Raw genomic sequence first — 16,911 nt, 5'->3', positions numbered from 1 at the left:
TTTGATCTGTTTCTGGAGTCAGTAAGGAGCTGTAGTAGCAGGCTTTGGACTACCTCTATAAAGGAGGACAACAACTCCAAACATGTAAACATTCTTTGTAAAGAGAACAAATGAGGCTCATCAACGTGCCTGATAGCAATTCAATTGAGTACATCTCTTTGACAAGTCTAACCCTTACCCATCCTGGGAAAGGATTTTTAGTAAAGTAGTTCCTTGGACGTTGAGTTTGATGCTTCATTGTATTTTCAACAGGTCGTATGTGCCAGTAAAATCAAAAATCCAAAGCTAACAAGGATTTGGTGAGTATTATTTTGAATACATTTGACAACAGACTCTACTGGCTGAATAGGTAATAGTTTAAAGGCTCATTCTGATTCATAACAGGTGATGGTGCTCAATCCAGCGTTCATGAGGCCATGTTCATGACATCTGGCTGGAAAGAAGGGCAGGTATCCATCCACTGGCTTTATGGCTTTGGTTCTAGCCCTGCATATTTGTGATGAGGGTAAGTTGTGGTTGCAAATAATGGAAGTATTTGCTCAGCCATCAGACACCTAATCTTTCAGTTTTTACATATTATATGAAAATCTCCTGGGCTTGTTTACCAGGCAGATGTCACTTTGAAGGAATGATAGATTATTTTCATAGTTACTGACATAGATAGATACACACTATGTGGAGTGTACAAGTGCCTCTGTCATTTTGATACACAGCAGTACACTGTTAACTGAAATAGACCAAAGTATTTTTCTTATTGGTTAAAATCTGTGCCAAAAGTTATTTTCTTTCTGAATATATAGAAGAACACAATTGTATTTTTATTAAATAAGATGTTTATGTGAACCTTTTGAAATGTGAAGGCCAATAACTTTATTTTTCATATAAAAAAAAACACATCAGCTTATAATCATGGGTGGACACCACTATTTAAACTCACATGAAGAGAATCTCCAGAACTATGGCTCGACAGGCAATGTGTTTTTGCTATTGTCTTTTATAACGACAGGATCGTGGGTCGTATAGCACTGGATATTACTCTATCTCAACGACTAATCTCTCTCATTCATTGTTGTACACACAAGCGATAGCATGAGGTGAGCCTTTTTTTCAGGTGCAGTAGTGCTGGAAATAGGACAGTGGCGTGAAGTGACGCAGAGCTGTCTCCATGGAAGCTGGTGCACGTCTACCTGCTGCCAGTTATGAAAATTATACATAAATAAAAGGGGCAGCTGTTTTAATCAGCATTAATGCTGTTTTTTTGCATTCAAAACACACCTCTATTGTGATAGTCATGGTAGACTGAGTTTAGACACAAAAAAGTAGATGGTTAAAGGTCTATCTTTACTTTTGCCATGTTGACAGTGACCTCTTGTCAGGGAAAGGTAAATATTTTAGGCTCTTGCTGTTATCCTGGTGAGGACAGTCTCAACTGAATGAGGTCTAACCAAGTTTTACTTTCTTCTGCCATTTCGATGACAGCTTAGGTTGGTTATTATATGTTGATTTTTGTATTTCCAGGTCGACGTGTTCGGTTATGGAGCAGACAAAGATGGAAACTGGAGTCATTACTGGGAAAATTCCAAAACAAAAAGTTAAAAACTGGAGTACATCCGGGATCTCATGAGTATGGAATTATCCAGAAGCTAGCTGAGGCAAAAAAAACTCAAGTTTTATACCGGGTTGTGATCTTTCTCCAAGCATATTCAAGCCTTGATAGCAGATCATTTACAAAAGCAAAACAAGACTAAGAAGCCTAGGCTTTAAAGCTCAATAGACAACTCTGCTCTGACTGACTCCTTTGCTGCACACATTAACCCTTTGTAGGCTAAAACTGTGATCTATGGAGAGGTGAAGTAAAGAACTGAAAACTGTTGAGGTTGTTAAAGAGTACTCAAACTGCTAAACTATTAAGTGAAAATTAATCACATTGAAGGAGATGAAGGGTAACAGCTGTTCTAAGCAATTTTCTCTGTTTTTTATTGTTTATTGTTTATTGTAATTTTGTGATGTTGATGGACACTGCTGCAATGCAATGTGCAACATCAATAGTCGAGCTTGTCAGAGATGAAAAAGAGCTTTCTATTGAAGTACATGGCAGCATGTTATAATGCATTGACCATCAATTGTCTTAATGTGATGACATTTCTACATACCTATTTTGTCTGGTATAAGATTGACCTAATAACATCTGTAACTCAAAACATCTTTTCAGTGTGACCATGATAAAAAAAGTCCTTTTGAAGCTTTGTAGAAGGCAATAGTAGAAGTACATGAAGTATTTCCTCAGCAAACAGACACACCTAATCTTTCAGTATTTGCATATGAAAATATTCTGGGCTTGTTTACCAGGCAGATTTCACTTAGGAGTGATAAGTTATATCCTACTGACTGATAGATACACACTGTGTGGAGTGCTTCTGTAATTTTGATACACAGCAATGTACCGTTAACTGAAGTAAACTAAAAAATATTTGCATTCTTCCTCAAATAAAACTGTGGTAGGGAAGTACTGAGCACTTTTGTATTTCCTGTATGTGTTACTTGTTGCTGTATACATTTAATGTTAAGCACACTGAATTGACCTGCAATTAAATGATTTAAACTTTGCCTCAAATATGGTTACACATATGGTGTTTCAAATGACTATGAAGTTGTATCACAGATATTTATGGGACAGCTTCAGAAGATAAACAAAGTGAATTCATTTGTGGGCATAAAATTCATTAATTGCTATGCAGATGCAAATTAATGTCCAGTGTATCCTTTAGTCTCTCTTGCCTCACTGAAGATAATAATAGGATGTCCAAACATTTCTTGTAGTTGAATGACTTCAAATATTAAATAAGGTATAATAAACCCTTCTGGCCTCAGCTCTAGCAGTATTAATAATTTCTTATCTAGTCCGGGTGCCTTATTTAATAACGTTAAAAAAGAGGCCTGCAACCTAGGTGTTACTTTTTACTCTGAGTTGTCATATGATGCTCAGGTGACTAAAGTGGTGAAGCCCTGCTTTGTCTAGCTAATCAGATCTTTACTTTCCTCTGCAGATCTACAAATTGGTCATCCATGCTTCTATCTCCTTCAGATTTAACTATTGCAAAGCACTTAATTCTGCTATCAGCAAAGACTGCAACTTGTACAAAACACTGCTGCCAGGCTTTTTACACTTTCAAAGAGAAGGGACCACTTCACACTAATCATTGCAAGCCCATCACTGGTACCGGTACCTGTGAGTTATAGAATTGATTTCAAGATTTTACTGCTTGTTATAATAAGTGCATTCTTTTGTACTGTATTGCACCTCAGACAGAGGAGAGAATGCAAGAAAAAGTTTAAAAAATACAGTTAGACATATAAAGGGTTTAAAAAAGGCAACACCCAAATTAAATTATCAAAAATAGAAGACTGTCAGTTCAGCGGTCCTGTATTACATTGTGTTTTGTCTTCATAAAAAGGTTAACTGCACAAATGTAAAGGTTGTGTGCAGTGTTGATTTCAGTTCCCACACATTGGCCAACATTTCCTTATATTGGTTTTATGTTCTAATATATCATCCATTAGCATGCCTGAATCACCAGCCAGCACAGAAAACAAGGACAACTCATTCAAACCAGAAAATGATTAAGTCAAATTAGATCCATTTGATCCCTCCCTTAGAAAAAAATCCCTACTTATTCAGATGGAAAATACCAGCTCAAGTTCTTAGTCTGCAGCAAAGAGTGTGAAGAGGTGCCACACAACTTAAATTCAATAGAATATTTTATCACCATTACTTGTCTTGTTCTTTATCACATTACATGTAAGCATTGCACCTTAAAATATTAGCAAAAATTCCTAATTAAATCAACTGTTGGATAAAATATCAAAAAAAAATATATGCTAAAGAAAGAAGGGTTTGCTGCCTGTCCCTGACAGGCGAACTTCATGTTTAACAACCAGTATGAAACTATTGTGACATCCCCCTTTGGTTTGTGGAGTACTGTTCTGAAGCCTTAAGTTTGGAGTTTTGGCCGTCGCCATGATGGTTAGACAGAGCCAGCAGAGGTGACGTACTGCTGGGTTGAGCTGCGCTCATTGGCTACGCGGTTTCAACTCATCCGTAGAAGGAAACAATGCGGCTCACCCGGTCACCCATGTACACCCTGTCTCCGGTTCACCACTTTTCCTTCCTTGGACCACTTTTAATAGGTACTGACCACTGCAAACCGGGAACACCCCACAAGAGCTGCAGTTTTGGAGATGGTCTGACCCAGTCGTCTAGCCATCACAATTTGGCCTTTGTCAAAGTTGCTCAAATTCTCACACTGCTCATTTTTCCTGCTTCTAACACATCAACTTTAAGGACAAAATGTTCACTAGCTGCCTAATATATCCCACCGCCCTATAAACTCTGGAAGGCCTCTTCACATTCCTCTGTCTACTGAACTTTGTTGGGTTAATTCTTCCTGATGAGGTTGATGAGTGGGGCCACAAGAGTGGAAAAGTTTTGGATGAACCGTCCATTCCACCCCACCAGACCAAGGAAAGACTTCACCTTGGATTTTGTTTTGGGCCAATTTGATGGCTCTTGATGACCTTTGCCATTTGTGGACCCAGTACCCCATCCCCCAGCACAAAACCCAAGTACTGAGTCTCTCTTTCCCCTAGCTCAACCAAGGGTGCACACTTGAGAGTTCTACGTTTATTTATCCATACATTCATATGTAACTTACCATTAGTGATGGAAGAGCACTGCAAAGTTGCACTGCTGTCTCACATTAGGAGACTGGCTGGCCAAACAAGGGCATAATACAGTCTTTTTCCAAGTTTTCCATTTTTGACCACTTTCTGTAAATATTAGCACTGTTTTTCACCTTGAGGGGGCCAACAATAAATCGCACCAACAATACCTGCAGACTACGCCTGAGTTTTTGAGGAGTTTGAAATAAACCCCATGACAAGAACCTGCCAGTATCCCTTGCTGATGTACCTTGCAACGCCTATTCTCTCAACCAGGTCATGGAGTCTTGGCATCAGATACAAGTCCAGTTTACTGACCCCATTTACCTTTCTAAAGTCCAAATAAAACCTCAAGGTGCAGTCCTTTTGGGGGACTAAGATGACCAGGGTGCCCCATTCACTGGAAGAAGGTTCTATAACACCCATCTTCCTCATCATCTCCAGCTCTTTCTTCAGTACTGGTTGCAGGTGCCCTGGAACCCTGTAGACAGGCTGTCAAAGGGGGGCTTGGGGTCCTTCAGCATAATATTGTGCTGGACCACCTCTGTGCAAAATCTTGAGATGCTCCATCCTCTTCTTCTCACACAGGTGGTCCAGGTGCAATTGCTTCTCAAGTTCCATGTTGATATGGAAGGTTTGGTATAGCTGTTTCTGTTTAGGCATGTGGATCTGGTATGGTACAACACCCATCTCCTGCTTGATCTGGTATGGGCCATGCCACTTTGCTCTGATGTTGAGATATTGAGTTACGATCTGCAGCTACACTGCTAGATATACTATTAAATCTAACTGGACCTTTTAAATATAGTCAAACTACAGTGTGACATAAAGACACATTTATTTTTTTTCCTATACGTCTTTTATTTTATTTTTTATCACCTTGTAAAGCAATTTGACACTGTCAATAGTTGATCTGTGACATTGCTGTGATATTCTTTCTGTTTAGGTGTGGTTTGAATGAACAAAGTCCAGACAATAAATGGGTTCAGTTAAAACTCTGTAATGTAAGATGGTAATGTAAGAAAAGCAATGGACACCATAATATAGTTTGCTTCATGTTGCAGAACCTTATCCCTGAAAGCATTTTCCCACTACACCAGACTCCTCTCCACTTCACGTCTAAACCACCCCAAATCAATGTCAGGACACAATTTCATTTTATTCAATACAAGGCTAATGCAGGATGAGCCAAAATCTCTATTTGCCTATTATGCTCCTGAAGGAGTGCTAATGTAAATTAAAGAACAGCTCATGGTAGGGTAAAATATTTAAGGTGTATTGCACTCATTTTGTGTTAATATTAAAATCATTCAGCTTTAAGTTGTTTGCTTGTTATTACCTTAATACTCCTCTGTAGCTAACGTTAGCTGTGTGTGTGCGTGTATGTGTGTGTTCACAGGCAGGCTTTGGTTGTCGTGGCAACCAGGGGAGGCCACAGCAGCTGTGCGCGCTCTCTCTCTGTCTCTAACTCTTGAGAGAGACAGAAACATTTAAAATGAATCCCCTCGAACCCATGGCCAGGACCGACCGAAATGAAAACCGAAAAGACCGTGAGCGTCGTCATCTTGTTGACCATAGGACTGCCGAGTTTCAGTGGCTGAAGTTAAAAAATGTGACCTCGGGACATTGAGAAAGGAGAGGTTCAACGAGCTCCTTTCAAGATTTGTCCTCTACATTTAACATGGGGAGTAGACGGGGCCGTGAGAGGGTGTTGCTGGCGCATCAGTGCGTCTCCCGCCAAAACTATTTGTCTGACAGCTTCAGCAGTGGTATCACTGCGACCCCAACGGATTTACCTACGTTTCTATCTATAAATTATTTCTTGGATGGGATCGGGACATCCCTATTATGAATTGCATCTTGTATTGTGTATTGTAGCTTACATACTACAACTCACTTTAATTGCAAACTGATGCTGGAATAAATGAAGGACTGAATTTTCTGTTATGTGTGTCAGCACATCCAGAATGAAAGATGTAATTTCGATTTCTACAAGACAAGAGTGGACAGGCTGTTTCAGATTTTTGTGTGTGTCTGTACGCTGTGGCAGAGGTATAAACTATTCAATGAACCTTCATTTTTAACAATAATTTAATCATATATACTTCATAGACTATTTTCTTCTCCCTAATGCTTGGCCATTGTTGTATTAGTTTAATATTTACTGAAGTGGGACGAGGTTGTTTAGAAGAGACTGTTTCCAGTGAATATAGCTTGTGTTCAGGATCTTAAATAATAATTGAAACATTAAAAATAACAATTTCATTTAGTTTCCTTCACAGAAATAAACAAAATGCTGAGATGATATAGGCCTACAGTGTATTTTTTCTTAGACCTCCTTTATCCACCCCTAGTGGGGGTCCTGACCCCCGGTTTGGAACCCTGGTTTAAGTAATTAATACTTTCCACTTTTACTTAGAAAATTCTTGCCATAGTTTTTTTGTTAATGTGTGAGCAGGGCATGTAATCAAACACCAAGAACTGCACCAGTGAAGGCAAGGAAGAAGAAGAGTGCTAGGCCATGAATAAATATAAATGCAAATCTTAAAGCTGCAGTAGGTAACTTTTATAAAATAACTTTTTTATCTTATTTGTTTAAACATTCACTATATCCTGACATCAGTATGAGACCGATAATTTGTGAAAAATCATGTTCCTCTGGCTCCTTCTAGTGCTCCTAATGGCATTTGCAAGAATCCACCAGGCCTGAACAAAAACAACCAATCAGTGCAGAGAAAAGTATAAAGATGCTTTGGGTTGGAGGCTTGAAGATTAAGAAGCCATTAAGAGCATTACGATGAGCCAGAGGAACCTGTATTTTTCTCAGATTATCTGTCTGCTACTGTCAGTATAGTGAAAGTTTCAGCAAATATGACAAAAACATTTTTTATAAAAACATCTCCTGTAGCTTTAAAATATTAAAATGTCATCTTTGCTTATCTTTTATAAGTAAACATATATGTTTGTGTTCATCACACATCATGCATTTTCTGATCTGCCACAGCTGTGGTTACAGCAATAGTTTGACATTTTGGGAAATCCGATCAGATCAGTACCACTCTCACATCTGTAATTACACAGCCAGAGACAGCAGCTGGTTATCTTAGATTGGCATGAAGACTGGACATGGGGAAACAGCTAGCTTGGCTTTGTCGAAAGGTAAACAAAATTCACATATCAGACACAGGGGCCAGACAAAGAGCGATTCAGTGCAGCGGCCAAGAAGGAGTAGCAGCACCTTGGCCAGAAATGGGAAACCAGGGCTCCCTCCTGGAGCCACACCCTGGAGCCACACCCTGGAGCCACACCATGGAGCAAGCTGTTTCCCTGTTACCAGTCTCTATGCTAGCTGTGCGTCTCGTGGTTCCAGCTGCATGATAACTGTGAATAAGGGTAAATAACTTTTAATTAAGTTTACGGAATTAAAAATAATTTTTTCTATCATGGACGGGATAGCAAAGTTTCTTGGTGTTATAGTCAGACAGTATGTCTGAGAGTTTTGCTGTATTATAACAACTTTGCTTTTTCTTATGGAAGACAATGTGACGGAAAAAAAGGATTCTTAAAGTCAATATAATTAGAATTTTTTTCAAAATAATGACTTAGTATCTCAATATTTTGACTTGGTAAAATAATGTTTTATTAAAAGTTTCTAATTATCTGAATGAGATCTTGCAGATTGAAACGTTGCTTTATAAAAAGGGAATAAAAATAATCATTTGGACCCCCTCAGTGTACAGACTTTTTCTCTTTTGTGTCTTGCAGTAATATTTTTGCCTGGGTGTGCACACACTTGATGCGTCTTCTGTACTAAAACGTCATGGCAACCCATCTGATAGCTGTTGAGATATCTCAGTGTGGACTAAAGTTGTGGGATGATGAAAATGCACTGTAACCAAATATGGTGAGGGAACAAATCTGTATTGAACAAACTCATGTCAGATAAGTAAGAAATAATACCCGGGAAGGTGTCCATTATCAGGAATGAAGGCCAGAATCTCCGCTTCAGGGAAGTCCATTAATTCCTGATAATAGACACCTCGAAGGGCATTATCCCACTTATACAATGGTCACTTGCCAAAGAAAGAAAAGGAAGATCAATATTTTATATTTTCATGCATTTTGCAATTGAAATCTAAACTTTTTTACTAGCCATAACTTCATTTCCCTGGTAACACCTGAGTTCCTACCTAATACCTGGAAGAATCATTACCATCCCATAAGGTTCTAATGCAATGCAAACGTTATTCACTACTCCAGTCAATAGGACGAACCTTAGATATGACTTGACAATGGGAGATATTTCTAGTTCCCTCTGTTTGTAGAACACTTTGGCTCAGCTACGAGACACAGAGCTAACGCTATGCTAGCTAGATTAAAAGGGAATAACAACAATTGACAAACGGTAAATATAATTTGACAGTATGTTTAACAATACAAGCTAGCTATCCAGCCATGTCCTTGTCCCCAAATCAATATCAAGCTATATATGATTCTAAAACTGTAAACCCATTAACTTGAATGTTTTTCTAGCTTCTCAATTTACATCTCAATCACACCTTCCACATATTTGATTTTATTTTAGGTTACTTTATGTCCAACACCTTGCATTACATTGACAGGAGTGCTGTGTTCATAAAATTTAATAATAACCACACCTATTCACCTATGCTCTATAATTATCTTCACTCTGCCGTTCTGCATGTTTTTGCATGCTGGTGAACATTCATGGAATAATAGAATCAAAATAGCAGGTGCACAGGTGCACACACACTTGTATCACCTACCTTGCCCTTGGAATTTGCTATTCAAAGTAGAACCGAGCCTTGCTATCAAATTATTATAAGTACATAATATACAATCAAAAAATAAAAATAAATTAGATCAAAATAGTAGTAAAGTCTTTACACTGCCAATAACATTTGTTTAAGTTCAAAAGTTGGGTTTATTTTCCCCAAAAAGATTAAATAAAACAAATTACTGAAGGCAAATGAATTAACTGAGTTATAGGGGCCAACAAAACATAAGTCTACTGAACCATAATGCTAGAAAAACAAGATGTTAACTCATCCAGTGGAACAGAATGACCATACATATTCAACTGTGTGTCTTTGTTTAACCAAACACACCTACTGTAGTCCTTTCCCGTTCTGCCAGTGCCACATGAACGTATCTCAACATTTAACCAGGTGTTCAACGGCAGCATTCTCTTCCTCAGTTGCCTCACCCCTTTCTCTCGGTAAGATAATATATATACCTATATTTATATCTTAAACACATTTCAATTGATTGTGAGATTAAATGTATAACTTGGTATACAGTGACAGAGTGTAGCTTTTTAATGGGATGAATGCTGAAATACAAAGTGCAAATGATTTTGTCTATGAATGATACTCAACCCAGCCAGTAACTGTGGCTTTAGTTCTTTCTATGCTGTTGTCTGGCATAATATTGTATTATGTAATGTATTTTTTATCCAAGAAACTACTGAAGGTAAGAAGAAAGATATAAAAAAACATTTTATGTTAATTTATTAATATGGTAAATATTAATATTAAATATTCTTGCTCTTGTCTCAAAATGTGCCTTATGTTACCTCTTAAACTACTTATGTTTTTTATATGATTTTTCTCTTGCTTGTAGTACAGCATGGCAGCAGGACCTAAAGTTAAACTAAAGTAAAGATAATTTCCTTGTAAGGTTTATTAAATTGCATTTCCTGTTCCCTTTTTTTTTCTTTTTATTTTATTCCCTGTTTAGTTAGTCAGTTTAAACTGTTCTTCTTCATAGAAAAAACACATTCTATACAACGTTGAGTTTGGACACAAATATGTCCAGAGAACAGAAAAGTATCCTGATACACTGCATCACTTAATCCTTTTATTAATTTAATTGTTATGTTACTCCTTTATTATCCTCTTTCAGAGTCATATAACCAGTTTGACCAAAGTCTCAAATATTATTCCACTATACAGACAACTACTTTGAAGATTTTCTAAATGCTGATGGCTGCCAAACAAACAGGTGGCATTTATGTTTTCATTGTGTTGTCTATATTTATCTACCACTGCCTGAGGGCACCTGCCAAACTAGGAGTGGTTGCATATTAAATATTTCTTTTAATGTTGTTCATAACACGTTTTCCATGTATTGACTCACCTGTGTGTTTCATCACATTTTGTATCAACAGAATCTGCTCTTCATTCAAAACGCTGCCAAGATGGTTCCCAGATTGGGCAACACCCAAGTTCTCATTTACCTACTGTGTATCACTGCCATTGGTGTGTTATCTAGATATTCATGGGATATGTCTTTACATTACCTCGGCCCTGAGAATTCAGGTCTTTGTGCCTGTCACAAATGTTTAACAGAGAGTGATCCATGGTTTAGGGAGCTCATCAATTCTTCTCCAACACCCTTTTTGTCAAGAAACTATACAAGCTCAGAGGATGATTTCATTTGGTGGAAGGTAAATATCAACTTATCTTTACACACATAATTTCAGTGTTAATAAATTTAGAGACTCTGACTGTTTTTGGTGTTTTCTGCACTTTTTCTGTTCCTTTATACCCCAAGAAGAACCTGTATAGTGTCAGGAAACAAAAAAAACCTTTGATGCATAGGAAGATAAAATAGCAGTAAAAATCCATTGTAGCATATAAAACGTGTGAAAAAAGTTCAAATTAAAACAATGTTGCCAATCACATAAAAATGAAGTGGAAAACAACAATAATCAACTACGTGTGCCAACAAATTTCTGCAGTCACATTTAAAGTGTCTATAATCTTTGATATCGATATTGCTGTTTTTAGTTAAAAAGTACACTCTGTACACTATCTGCTCCAAGTGGAGCAAATACAGCTAAAGAGTTGCATATATTCCTTGTGAGCTGGGGCCAGATGTATAAACAATGTGTATGCACAAAAACCATGCATGGACCTCACAGTAGCTCACCTAGTGGAGCACGTACGGCTGTGTGTGTGTGAGAGAGCAGCTCCTCCTGCTCAGGGGAGAGAGCAGTAGAGATAGACAACCACTCTCAACACCACACTGCAAGTCCAACATAGATCCTGCGGACAAAAAACCTAATAAGAGTAATTAATAAATGTAATTTGCGCAAAAGATCACTGAGTAGAATACAGAGGCTGCAACGATGAGGGTTTGTTATTTTATACTCGAAGATGAAAGTAAAACAAACAGTGCATTACTGCAATACAGAGCTATTCAATTGTCAAGCACTGGATTGGTTTGAGTAGCTTTAATATACTTAAACTGTGCACTGTATTATCTAAAAATAATACTGGATTGGATCGGGACTCGGTAACAGCAGATACTCAACATTACATGACTTTGATGGGATCGGGACATCCCTATTATGAATTGCATCTTGTATTGTGTATTGTAGCTTACATACTACAACTCACTTTAATTGCAAACTGATGCTGGAATGAATGATGGACTGAATTTTCTGTTATGTGTGTCAGCACATCCAGAATGAAAGACGAAACTTCGATTCCTACAAGACAACAGTGGACAGACTGTTTCAGATTTTCCCACCCATTCCAGATGTTGTAGGACCCAGCCCTGACCGCTGCAGGACTTGTGCTGTGGTGGGGAATTCTGGTAACTTGAAGGGATCACATTATGGACCTCTGATTGATTCTCATGATATCATAATAAGGTAAATCACCAGCGTTCAGTTAAATCCCCAAATTCTGCCACTTAATTCAGGAATTCCATGCAACTTCAATTCAACTTCAATCACCATGTTATTGTTCTTCAACTACATGATATTAAATGTGTATCCCCTGTATCTTTTAGAATGAACCATGGCCGTACCAAAGGCTATGAAGCAGATGTTGGGAACAAAACAACACACCATGTGATGTATCCAGAGAGTGCTATAAATCTGGACAACACCACACATCTTGTGCTGTTTCCATTCAAGATCGATGATTTACTGTGGCTCCTCAAATCCTTCGATCCAGGGTAGGTCTCAGCTCACAGAGGATCACAGTCATACATCTAATATGAATGAAAATGGTGTTTGTGTGTGTCTGTACGCTGTGGCAGAGGTATAAACTATTCAATGAACCTTCATTTTTAACAATAATTTAATCATATATACTTCATAGACTACATTTTCTTCTCCCTAATGCTTGGCCATTGTTGTATTAGTTTAATATTTACTAAAGTGGGACGAGGTTGTTTAGAAGAGACTGTACGCTCAGTGAATATAGCTTGTGTTCAGGATCTTAAATAATAATTGAAACATTAAAAATAACAATTTCATTTAGTTTCCTTCACAGAAATAAACAAAATGCTGAGATGATATAGGCCTACAGTGTATTTTTTCTTAGACCTCCTTTATCCACCCCTAGTGGGGGTCCTGACCCCCGGTTTGGAACCCTGGTTTAAGTAATTAATACTTTCCAATTTTACTTAGAAAATTCTTGCCATAGTTTTTTTGTTAATGTGTGAGCAGGGCATGTAATCTGTGAATGGAACATTGACATATTATCACCTTATAAAGTTGATATGACAAATGTGTTAGAATACAATTGCTTCTTTACACTAAGGGCAGCATTAGAATTAATTTGGACTAGGTAAAGTAGTCTTACACCATTTTTACCAAATAATACTTGGTAATCAGTTTACATTTTACTAAATTTAACAATTAATGTTGCATCCAACAGGGAAAACAGTGCTAACAAGGCGAGGAGAGCTAACAAAGATTTGGTGAGTATCAAGTCATCCAGTGATTTGTATTGTATCGAGCATTTATTAGAGAAAGGAATGTTTTATTAATGTCAGATTAATGTCAGTTTAAGTCTGATTCATAACAGGTGATGATCCTCAATCCAGCTTTCATGAAATACGTTCATGAAATGTGGTTGGGAAAGAAGGGCAATTATCCATCCACTGGCTTTCTGACTTTGGCTCTCAGCACGCAAATGTGTGATGAGGTAAGTTCACATTACACATTGTGCCAACAGCTTAATGCTATCCTACTGATATCTGGTGGCAGTCAAACACCAAGAACTGCACCAGTGAAGGCAAAGAAGAAGAAGAGTGCTAGGCCATGAATAAATATAAATGCAAATCTTAAAGCTGCAGTAGGTAACTTTTATAAAAATAACTTTTTTATCTCATTTGTTTAAACATTCACTATATCCTGACATCAGTATGAGACCGATAATTTGTGAAAAAATCATGTTCCTCTGGCTCCTTCTAGTGCTCCTAATGGCATTTGCAAGAATCCACCAGGCAATGAACAAATGACCAATCAGAGCCAAGAAAAGTATAAAGATGCTTTGGGTTGGAGGCTTGAAGATTAAGAAGCCACGGGTTCCTCTGGCTACGACAAGCCAGAGGAACCTGTATTTTTCTCAGATTATCTGTCTGCTACTGTCAGTATAGTGAAAGTTTCAGCAAATATGACAAAAACATTTTTATAAAAACATCTCCTGTAGCTTTAAAATATTAAAACGTCATCTTTGCTAATCTTTTATAAGTAAACATATATGTTTGTGTTCATCACACATCATGCATTTTCTGATCTGCTACAGCTGTGGTTACAGCAATAGTTTGACATTTTGGGAAATCCTCTTACACATCTGTAGTTACGTAGCCAGAGACAGCAGCTGGTTATCTTAGATTGGCATGAAGATTGGAAATGGGGAAACAGCTAGCTTGGCTTTGTCCAAAGGTAAACAAAATTCATATCAGACACAGGGGCCAGACAAAGAGCGATTCAGTGCAGCGGCCAAGAAGGAGTAGCAGCACCTTGGCCGGAAAAGGGAAACCAGGGCTCCCTCCTGCAGCCACACCCTCGAGCCACACCCTGGAGCCACACATGGAGCAGTGGCGGACTGGCCATCGGGAGCACCGGGATATTTCCCAGTGGCCTGGCCGCCGAACTGGCCCGCTCTGCAATTGCCGATGGTCGGGACCAAAGGCTCGGTTCTGGTCGCGCTTGATTTTGAAATAAACAATCCGTCGTGCGGCTCATTAGGGTATCTGCCTCACTGAAGCTCACACAGACTGAACAGCAACGTTGGGCACAAACACACCCCCTCCTCTCTTTTTCTGAGGCTCTCTGTCACAGTTCTGCAGGCAAGCGCACGCGCACACACACACACACACACACACACACACACACACACCAAGTTGCGCCCCCGCCCCCCTCCTCCCTCCTCCCTCACCTGTAGTTCTACATGCTTGAAAAATGGAGCGAGATCGACAGCCCAAGAGGAAAGGTGGAGCAGAGAGGGAGAGGCTTAAAAAGCTAAAAGCACTGACCACAGATGCATTGAAGTGCTGTAAAATAACTGACATGTTTGTCAGTAAGGGAGTAGGTAACACATTAAACACTAGTGGTGACAAGAGACGCACAACCAGAGCCTATCCAGCACCACTAGCTTCATGAGGAGGTTAGTTCCACTTTGTGGAAGCTGATGGGGCTAAAACTGACTTAATAAAACAAATGTTTTAAGTTGTAACAAAGGATGTTGCAAATTTTAGAATATGGTTAACTAACATAGACACAACATAATAAGTCAATGCATATAAACCTACACATCTGCAGTGCGCCACCTGTGTACCTCTCACTTGTGGTATGATACTATGGTTGACACAGCGGTCAACTTCATAACTAGTCTGGTACCTGTTACATTAAAAATAGGATTGGTCTCAAGTTTAGGTGGATGATGGTGTAACCTATTTTATTTCTTCTACTACTACACTGTTAAATGTGCAGCCTGCATTTATTTTGTAGGGGAAAGAAACACAAAAAGCTGTGTGTGGGCGCATGTGGAGCCTTTGCTTTATTATTTTACACTCTTACATCAGTAGGCGCCAAACCTAACTCACTCTTGGTATTTTGCGTTAATCAGGTGGTGGTGGCCTGGGATGGTATCAAATTCCCGGCCTGAATTATTGTCCCAGTCCACCCCTGCCCTGGAGCCACACCCTGGAGCAAGCCGTTTCCCTGTTACCAGTCTCTGCATGATAAGTGTGAATGAGCATAAATAACTTTTAGTTAAGTTTTAGGGAATTAAAACTACTTTGTTAAGGGTTGGGAAAGATCTCTCTTTAGTAACACTGTGGAGTGCAGCACCATAGCAGTATGAAATGTAAGTTAGAATATGCAGAAATGTACTGTATGCAGAAATAAGAAAGACAATTCTATGGAGCATTTATTCAAATCCAGCTGAGATTCATGGTGTGTTTGTTTTCCCAGGTCAATGTTTTTGGGTTTGGAGCAGACAGAGATGGAAACTGGAACCATTACTTTGAGATTCTCAAAAACAAACAGCTGAGAACTGGACCTCATGCTGGAATGCATGAACATGAAGTTATTCTGAAATTAAAGGAGCAGCAGAAAATTGGTGTTTTTAAAGGATGGTAATTTCTTTCTCTGTTTGTGTCTTCCTTTATTTGTCAGTGGCATTAACATGAGCACCAAGTACTTTAGCTTTAAGAGAGAAACGGAAAATAAATGTTTGGCAGTTGACTTGGCCTTTTATTAGTTAGTTAGTAATTAGTTCTGAGCCTAAAAAGAGATTATGAATGGGCAGAATATCTACTGTCAGAGAGAGACAGCAGAGACAGATCCTAACCAAGTCCAGGCTCAGTGAGCACAACCTGGAAATTGAAAAAGGAAGACACAAACAACGTAGAAACCAAAAGAAAACTTATATAGTAATATGTGGTCACTGTTGGACAGGTGATGTTGAGACAGAGATGCACTTCCTGTCCTACAATGTAAAACATTCATTTGAACAAATGAAATCCTGTAATCCCAGATTTCAACAATGTATATGACCACTCAAAATTAAAATGAATCCTACGAGAAGGAGACAGGGCATATATTGATGCCCAATATGAGTGCCACATACAGTGAGTGACCTCGACACACACACACACACACACACACACACACACACACAGACACACACACACACACACACACACACACACACACACACACACTTCCTTTTATGGTAAGTTCTGTGTCTTTTAACTCCAAATGTATTTTAAAATTGTTCTACTTTATTTCAAGTTATTTTTTTATACACATATTACACCTATCTCCAATAGAAAGCATTACAAACTGTGCATGAGTTTGAAAGATATGGGCATATACCAGGCAGGGAGGGTCAACCTAATATATATATTTTTAGATGGGTC

The 16,911-nt window shown here is 38.5% G+C and overlaps 1 protein-coding gene across 5 annotated transcripts; it reads left to right on the top strand.

Moving 5' to 3' along the window:
• Positions 1–8,395: 8,395 nt before the first annotated feature.
• On the top strand, positions 8,396–16,608 carry LOC127360978 (CMP-N-acetylneuraminate-beta-galactosamide-alpha-2,3-sialyltransferase 1-like). Of its 5 annotated transcripts, XM_051395541.1 has the most exons (10): positions 8,396–8,623; positions 9,877–9,958; positions 10,695–10,743; positions 10,910–11,000; positions 11,110–11,188; positions 12,204–12,400; positions 12,541–12,708; positions 13,416–13,458; positions 13,566–13,685; positions 15,962–16,608. In XM_051395541.1, exons 3-10 carry the CDS (start codon positions 10,719–10,721, stop codon positions 16,127–16,129), a joined length of 891 nt encoding a protein of 296 aa, XP_051251501.1. In that variant the 5' UTR covers positions 8,396–8,623; positions 9,877–9,958; positions 10,695–10,718; the 3' UTR covers positions 16,130–16,608. The 5 variants fall into 5 exon arrangements, with proteins under 5 accessions (XP_051251501.1, XP_051251498.1, XP_051251496.1 ...); XM_051395536.1 differs by lacking the exons at positions 8,396–8,623; positions 10,695–10,743 and having other exon boundaries at positions 8,637–9,958; XM_051395540.1 differs by lacking the exon at positions 8,396–8,623 and having other exon boundaries at positions 10,910–11,188.
• Positions 16,609–16,911: the final 303 nt, after the last annotated feature.

Source organism: Dicentrarchus labrax, unplaced genomic scaffold (assembly GCF_905237075.1).
Source record: "Dicentrarchus labrax unplaced genomic scaffold, dlabrax2021, whole genome shotgun sequence".
In the NCBI taxonomy this organism is placed as follows: Eukaryota; Metazoa; Chordata; class Actinopteri; family Moronidae; genus Dicentrarchus; species Dicentrarchus labrax.
The sequence above is the reverse complement of the archived record's forward strand: the minus strand, read 5'-3'. Positions and strand labels throughout refer to the sequence as shown.